Source organism: Morone saxatilis, unplaced genomic scaffold (genome assembly GCF_004916995.1).
Source record: "Morone saxatilis isolate NCDOM2014 unplaced genomic scaffold, NCSU_SB_2.0 Contig22, whole genome shotgun sequence".
In the NCBI taxonomy this organism is placed as follows: Eukaryota; Metazoa; Chordata; class Actinopteri; family Moronidae; genus Morone; species Morone saxatilis.
In genome coordinates, this window is record NW_023339785.1 from 8,246,025 (window position 1) to 8,254,923 (window position 8,899).

The 8,899-nt window shown below is 40.7% G+C and overlaps 1 protein-coding gene across 1 annotated transcript in view; it reads left to right on the forward strand.

Annotated features, from left to right (window-relative positions):
* The window catches only part of slit3 (slit homolog 3 (Drosophila)), a gene marked incomplete in the record, with an annotated part of 239,854 nt that overhangs the window by 126,827 nt on the left and 104,128 nt on the right, over window positions 1-8,899 (forward strand). Inside the window, 1 exon segment of the mRNA XM_035669718.1 lies at window positions 4,529-4,600. Within this exon segment, the coding sequence (XP_035525611.1) occupies window positions 4,529-4,600 (72 nt within the window).

An 8,899-nucleotide genomic window follows, 5' to 3' on the forward strand; every position in this document is an offset into this window, starting at 1 on the left:
GTGTGTGTGTTTGTGTGGGTAAAGGGTTAACGCCAATGAGGGGTCACAATGTGGTTTGTTTAGCATTGTGTGTGTGTTTCTGTGTGCGGTAAAGGGTTAACAGTAATATCCGAAGCGGCAAAGGGTGACCTGGCGAGTGTTATTATTCTCCTCACATGAATAATGGAATTTAATATGGAGGAGGTGATAGCTGGGAGCACGCACACACACAAACACACCCTCACACACACACCCACACGACCACCACCACCACTACCCCAACCCCGAGGATGATCTTGCTGTCATCCTCAATCCTTCCAGACTTCTAGGGGCCACAGAGAGTCACCCTGCCCAGAGAGGAGAGGCCTTGGCTGGGGAAACTCTAACCAAGGGTGGGGGGTCTTTGTGGTGAAAGGGGAAGGTCTGGAAGACATTTGGTCAAAATTCAATCAATTATACAGTACTTAGTAAGCCATGACAAACATGGAACGGATAATGGAAGACTGCTTTTGCTGCTGCTTTTGGTTCTTCCTCTACTTCTTCTTCTTCTTCTTCTTCTTCTTCTTCTTCTCCTTCTTCTTCTTCTTTTGCCTCCTCTTTTCATTCATTCTTTTCTTCATTTTCTCCTTGTATTCATGGATACTAAACTAAGCTTACTTGAACTTCTGTGAACTTTTGCATTGTTTTTTTTTTGTCTCTATCCACTTCCTGAGATCTCCCAATTTTTACAAGATATTCAGTTGTTTTCATAATCAGTATCACTATAATTTACAGAATTTGTCATCCTAATAGAACTGATGTATAATTCAAACAGCCATCCGTCTCTTTAATAGAATTTTTTAGAGATTAATTGCCTTCCTCCTCAAACGCTCCTGCAATAGAGGAAGACCTAAAAGGCTAAATCCAATAATTGAAATGTGGGACCTGGTTTGTAGACACTGGTGTACAAACCATCCCGCTGTCCAAACGAGGCCTGTATGTGCCTGTGTGTGTGTGTGCTGTTTGTGTGGTCAGTCTATCAGTGAGTGTCCTTTTCAAGGATCACAGGCCAATCTCCTGTTGGTGATAGCCTTCGCTCTGCTCAAAGGTCGGCAGGTATGAGTCACAGAGAGATGAGAGGAGGACAGCTGTTTACATGAAAACATAAGGTAGCTCCGGATGTTGGATGTGTTCAGACATTAGTAATACATTATGATAGAGTAAAGAGTTATTCATTAATATCCGCCAGTATGAGGTTATATCAGAGACATTTGCTTGAATATTAAAGGCCCCCAAAGGGCCTATTTTCATCTTCAGGTTCTTACTGTGAACATCAACACAACATTTTCAGCCATAGTTTTAGTTATTCAACAGAAGACAATCTGGTTTTCGTTGTTTTTTTCTGCACACCAATCGTATTTTAGAAACATTTGGATCAAAATGTGATGACAGTTGCCAGGCCTCTCTCAATCAAATCTGATTAAGCTAAGCAGAGTATACAGCATTATACTTTTAGTGAATAAATAAATTTTTTTAATCAAACGTTAACTTTGATTGTTGCACATTTAGTAATGAATGTGCAATTTCGTTGAAACATGTTTTTAGGGGCTTTCAGGGCTGTTAATTGCGAAGAAACTTTGAGATGATAGAAGTAAAATAAATCGTCTCAATTTCTTTGTCAGTGTGTCTGGTGGTGCTGGAGGTGGTGAAAATGAGAAAAAAAAATTCTCCCATTTTTATGACTTCCTGTGATTTGCTGGTGTCTTGCCAGTGACAACACCAGAATTGCAACAGCAAATGTACTGCATCTGGCAAGCTGATAAGACCTTTGCATTCGAAAATCTTGCCTAGTACAGCTTCAAACAATTTCTACAGATTTATCAGACTGATACAGACTGATACACTTTATCTAACTATAAACCAATTTTAAGAATAGCAAACATCCCTCCTCTAGCTCACACATTGAAACCCATTGTGCTCATTAAAATAAAATATTGTATTTAGTTTCCAGTAAAATGTTGATGAGATGTCCATCTTTTGTTTACACCTCGCAAAATGTCACCCAAACAGTGAGAACGCTGGATGGAGCTTGGACATAAAAACATTTCCATAACCCTAAAACGAATTGCACAAATAGACAACCAGTAACCAACCGTACGATGAAAACTTCATTCAAAGCCTTGTGACATATGAGTTTTATTGTGGCGGCCTAAACTGTGGACTCCCAGAGCTGGTGTCAGTCACTCAGCTGGAGTCATAAAGGCCGACAGAGAGACACACAGTCTCATAATGGCTTTTATTTGACTTGGATGGCTTTCCTTCTGTTAGAAGAAATAACAAATAAATATCATGGTGGGTAAACAAAACAATAAAAGATTTATTAGCCATGGAGCTCCTCTGAAATATGACTTTTTAATGTTTTTCTTTATCTTGTTCTCGTTCTCCTTCCTTATTCTTATTCTTTTTTGGTTATCATTCTCTTTTTGTCAGAAGTCCACAGAGGGCAGGGTGATGTAAAAGAGATGCAAATCATAGAGATAAAAGAGATAGATTTATGGATATAGTTAGATAGTTAGGTAGATAGATGGAGAGAATGATAGATAATAGAGAGAGAAAGGGGAGTGCGGGATAGAGAGCTCACAGCTTTGCTTTCTATCTGTTTCCTATTTGCCGTGTCAACGTCAGCATGCAAGCAAAGACAGAAAAAAAGCAGGAAAACCGTTCAGAAAAATCTCATCCCTACCCAAAAAGTGTCAAAACCTTCAAAACAAGAAGTGTAAACACAAGGAATATTTTCCGGCTGTGCTGCGCATTAAAATATCATAATACCATTCCTGTCCGTCAAATGTTTGTGCTCCTTCGTTACCGCAAGCGCTGAGCAAAATTGCACATAAAAGCACATATTTTCTTTGCATAAAGAGTATACAATGCCAGGCACATACTTTTCCCATCAAGGCCTGGGGAGAGAAAACGGGGAACGCTCATCTCTTGTCAAACAAAAGGAATGAGCCAGAAAACACAGGGCTGAAAGGGAAACGTCCAAAACGATGAAACCTTGTTAGTTTGAGGAAATGAGTTTTCTGTTTTCCGAGCACGGCTCGCCAATTAACATTCACAGCCCTAATAAAAGCTGATTGGCTCTGGAATAATGCACAACCAATTTTCCTCCTGTGTGCGTGAATGTGTGTGTGAGTGTAAATTAGATGGCGTAAGCATATACAGTATGTATGTGAGGGTTTATGTATGTGTGAGCATGTTTATTCCAAGGTGTGTGTGTGTGTGTTGTTGTCTATCTGACCAATGAGAAGCAGTGTTTCTTAGCGGCGTGACAGGAAATTGGTATGGATATGGTTGGTACATAATTACCTTTCTCCACAGAGAGGTTGGCTGATTTTCATGTTGTCTACTCATGTGTATGTGTGTTTCTGTGTGTGTGTGCGTGTGTGTGTGTGTGACAAGGTCAAACAGAGATGTCCAGGCAGAGGTTTGTTGCTCTGCTGTATGTGACTAAACGTGCGTGGTCATGTATTTGTGTGCTGCCGCTGATTGGCTTTGTTAGCACATGTGTGTTTAGTATGTGTATCCAACTCAGGCCTGACTGGCAGGAATATAGGGTGATTACCTTGTCTGATATTTCATACCTCTCTTTCTCTCTCTCTAATTACATTGTGCTTTCTGAACCCGGCTTGTCTGCCAGGCCTTCTCCCCAACAAACAACACTAATAGAGTTAAGGCCAAGCTGTCGTGTCATGTCAAAAATCATTTGGCTCATATCAGCATTCATTACGGAGGAAGAAAAAGGAAAAAAAAAACACGTAGCGTGGCCGTTGTGCAGTGTGTGTGTTAAAGAGAAGAGAGTCATCACTGAGAGGGAGAAAAAAACTAAACATGTTTCTTGATGGCGGTATTAAAACGTGTGTTTGTGTGTGTTTCTCGTGTTTCTCAGAAAAGATGTGATTGCTTCATTTTTCTGCCAGAGCAACACTGCGCTGTTGGAGTGGTTAAGTTAGAAAGAAAAAAAAAGCTTTTACATTAAAAACATGCGAAGCACACACATTTCACCAGACTCACACACACACACACACACACACACACACACCCTTTCTCTCGTCTATTATTCTGATTCTTTCTTCCTCTTTACTCGTTCTTTCCCCGCCACTGCCTCTCCATTAATCACACACACACACACACACACAGATTGCACACACACTTCAAGGCAGTAGATGGACTCATGCCAGCAATATTTCTGATAGTTCCTTTTGTCTTTGAAGCTCTTTGGACCAAATTGTTCCACTGATCATAAATGTCATATCATCCTTCCCCTTCTCTCTCTCTCTCTCCTTCTCTCCATCTCTTTCTCCTTCTGTGCCTTTGTACTGTAATTGGCTTTGAGTTTTTGTGTGTTTGGCATAGATCAAATGTTTGTGGTTTTGTTTATCATTTTGACTCCATATATCTCGGAGTGCATGGAATACCTCAACTAATGTCTCCTCCCTCTCTCTCCCTCCGTCTGTCTCTCTCTCACTTTCTGTGTCTCCGTCTGTGTCTCTCTCTCTCTCTCTCCCTCCAGAGACCTCAGCGAGAACCAGATTCAGGCGGTTCCAAGGAAGGCTTTCAGAGGAATCACAAGTGTCAAGAACCTGTAAGCACAATTACTCCCTTCCTGTCCTCCATCTTCCTTCTCCCCGCCTCACCTGTCTTGTTTTCCTGCACCCCTGTCTTTTCCTTTATGTTTTCTGTGTTAATGAGACCAATTTTTATTATTATTTCCCACAAAGGTGTATCCCAATTCCTTCTCTACTTTATTTGAATGTTTCCTCATTAACCCCAGGTCCAGTTGGTACACACTCTTGCTATTTAAACTAGGGCTTCACAATTAATTGAAATATCATCCAAATCGCAATATGGCCAAGTGTAATATACAAATCAGAGAAGCTGCAGTGTTTTGATGAAGGTAACGTGTGTGACAAAACAGCATTATAATGAAGTGTTTTGAAGAGATGCCCTGGCCAACAAATATTGTTCTCCAGATTTAACGTTTTTTTGGTACACTGTATTTAGCCTTCTGCTTTCCATCACTTCTCCGCGTCCTCCTCCTTTTTCCTTCATTTTCCTCCTTTTCTACTATTTTTCACCTACCCCCCATATTCTCGCTCTTCTTATCTTCCTCTTACTTATCCTCCTCTCCTCCATGTCCAGAGAGGTTTTGTCCTCACGTCAAGCGCTCAATAACCCCCTGTCACTTATTCATGACGTCCTAATCACCGATAGTGTGATCAATACACTGCCTAATCAATGTTTCTCGTCAATAATGGCTGATCAATCTGGTCTGATGCAGCATAGGAAACTACTATACATACTCTTGGGGGTAAACATTGTCCTCAATGTGAAAGAGTTCGATATAGGGTTAGATAGTTCAGAATAGAATTAAAAACAATAGTTTTTAAAGTAGAGCATATTGTGATTGTGTAGGATTGTAACAGTACAGAACAATAAAGCTGGATAAGGAAAAAAAAGGAAGATTTGCTCAACAAATCTTCTCAGTGTAAATTAAAGTTTGCTGTTGTGTTTTATCAGCCATGACTGACATGACAGAGGAAAGGAAGGGAGAATGGGATAGAAAAACAAAGCAGAGCATAATAACTACAAGATGCAAAAAGATAATAACCCATCTTTCTGGATGCTCTCCAAGCCTTATTTCGCTACTAGAGCTGTTGACTGACAGAAAAAAAATTAAAACAATATTCTTTGGCTAAATGAGTTAGAAAGAATAACAGATAGGGCGACAGAGAGTAGAGGGGATGATTGTTATCTTAATATAGAGATTGTGTGTAGTACTGGCTTTGTTGTAATGTGAAGAAATAATAATAAGCACGTTTTTTGTCTTTTAAGTATATGCCATGTGTTGAGAGACTGCATGCACATATAATAGAATAGAAAGTTCACAAACATATATTTTAATTTAGAAGTAAATAAATCACCATTGCAGTCACTGATGCAAAGATGGGTCATATTTGATTGCATGCCAACTGTATCTGTCATACTTATCCACTGGACGAGTGCAAGATGAACATAAATCATCCTTTATTTCACTCCAATATGCCAATGCAGTGTAATATGTAATATGAATGAAAGCCTCACAACAGTCACAAAACAAATAGAACTTGTTGGTGGAAATGTTTTCTTAGCTGCTGTTTTCAAGAATGAACTGTGAACTGAGCTTTTAAGTGAACATAAATGAGAAGTGCTTAGCAAAAGAACATCTGCGGTTCCCTGACTATTGGGCGAACTCAGTCTGCTGATGATGAAGTGATATCATCAAAAACTCTTTTGTAGCTGACAGGTGCTGCTAATTGGCATCAACCTAGTCATGTTTGTAACTGTGATAAAGTTACTCTAGAGAGTAGTTTAGTCAGGTTTTATGTTTATATTTTGTGCCCCTCATATGTACACTAAACTGTGTTTTTCCAACACTAAAGCAAGTGACTGAAGATTACCAACAGAGAACTCTAGGAATTTTGGGCTCGGGTTTAGGTTGGCACGGTCATCGCAATATTTCACCCTACTATAGAAAAAACATTGCTTAGCTAAGCTTAGCGAGCACATTTACAACAGCTGCTCGAATGAGTACATTCGTATGATCAGCCAAATGCATGTATCACCTTAAAATGTGGACTGTGTCCTTGAATTGTTAAGATCTATGTGTTTCTTTTCATGGGGCAATCTGTGAATTGATTAATATGCATCTTGCTACAGATCAGTGATTCATAGTTAGGCTACAGGCAAATGTGCTCTTCTGGTTAGTTTCCTCTCCCAAGTGTGATGTAAGTTCAAGATGGCCGCCAAAGTCTACAGGAGATTATTACTCTTAAGTTAAATGGACCTGAAAGTGCCTGTACTCTGTGCTCTGTACTGCTGTGCGTGCATGTGTGTGTTGTGTGGTGGGGGGGTTGTGTGTGTGTGTGTGTATGTTAGTGAGCGAGTGTCAGTTGAGTTCTCATGGCTGGGCTCCAAACCTTTGAGTTCAGGTTGGCCTCTGATCATCTAATCCACTCTTCTCTCTCACGTCGGACACAGTCCAAAATAAACGCTTCGCACCACCTTAGACTCCCTCAAGTATTTCACAACCATTTGAAGTTCCGAAATCAATCAACTGCTGAGCAAATCACATATCGGTTGCAATGTTACAGCACCTTGCATGTTGATTTCTTTCATTTGTATTTATTCCCTGTGTCACATTCATACATAAACACACGTTTACACCTGAGAGCTCCCCAATATGACCGCAGTCTCCTGTGGTTGTCCCACTGAGCAGCTCCAATGTACAGTAGGTGAAATTTTACATGAGTTTCCAGGCTTTCCACATGGGATATTTTCCACTCTAAAACGCTGCACGCGGCCCTTAGCTTCACTAAGACGACAACACGGCTCTTCACTTTCTGCCAAAGCTATAAAGTCATATCAATCAAATTTGACGGTAAAATTGTCTCTTCCCCTGTTAAAATGTTTTGCACTAAATTGCTTTGACCTATAAAGTGAATCATTTTACTTTTTTTCTGCCAAAATTAGAAGTGACTCAGTCATATAAAGATCGATAATTTCTTCCTCATCCTCCTCATCCTCCTTTTTCCCTGTTCCTTATGTCTTTCTTTCTGTAGTTTCTCCTCTTGTCAGCGCTACTTTCTTAAACTTTCTCCTCCTTCCTTACTCCCTCATTCCTCCTCCTTTCTCTGTCGTCCATCTCCTCTTGCTTTCTCACTTTGTCTGTCATCACATCTTCATCCTCCATCCATCCTACCATCAATTTTATTCTCTCTTCATCCATTACTCTTCCTCTTGTTGGTCTTCTACCACCGTCGGCCTGTCAGTCTTTTCTCTTTCCCTCTTCGTCTTTTTTCTCTATCTTTCAATTCCGTTTTTTTCATTTTTCTTCATCCCTCTTTCTTTTCTTTTCTTTTCTTCTGCTCTCCATCTATTCTCTATTGTTCGGCCCATCTCTACTCCCCGTCTTCCCTCCACTCCTCCCTCTTATTTCACCATCCATCCATTCCCAGCTACCGCCAACCAGTCCCCCCTCTTTTTCTCTCTCCCTTTCTCCCCTCACAATTTTTTCTTTTCACCCCCCTCCATCCCTCCCTCCATTAGACAAGGTGACTCCTGCAGTAAAAGGCTCCAACCCTCCATTATACCACAGAGTAAAAAAACCATCATGACATTCTGTCCCTGGTGGACACAGCATTGATTTTCTCGTATGTCTCTCTCTCCCTCTCACTTTGTCTCTCTCCCCCCCTCGCTCTCACTTTCTCTTCTGTCTCTCTCTCTCATTGCCTCCTCGCCTCTCTCACTCACTCTCAATCTATGTCTCTAGGTCTCTCTCCCTTTCTGTCTCACTTACTGTTTCTCAGAGGGCAGGGTCTCTATCTCTCTCAGTTGTTCCCTTTCAAGCTGCCCAGTGGCTAGCATAGCATCGTACGCCATTTATTGCACTTCTCTCACTCACACACATGCACACACACAAACACACACACACACACACAGACCCTTTCGACCCTGCTATCAGATTGACTGCTTTGCTGAAACTGCCAAGAACCTGGCAAATACGATTACTGTAGGCTCTTGCTAACCTAAGGAGACAGGTATATGCCATACATCTGTGCGTAGGTGTTTGTGTGTGTGCTGCCCCATACATTGTGCTGACTGCTGGTCCTGTCATTCCCCTAAACTCCACCTGCCAGTCAAACTACAAATGATAAAGGTAAATGTAAAGTTAGAATGGATAGAAAGCACCGTGCCAAAATTCCTGTCACATGATCTGTGTATTATGGTTTTATCTGCTATACGTCATATTCTGAATGCTTATCTTATCGTATCTTATCTTATCTAATTTGATTTTCTACAATCTAATCTTGTCTCATCATGTCTTGTCTTGTCTTGTCTGGTC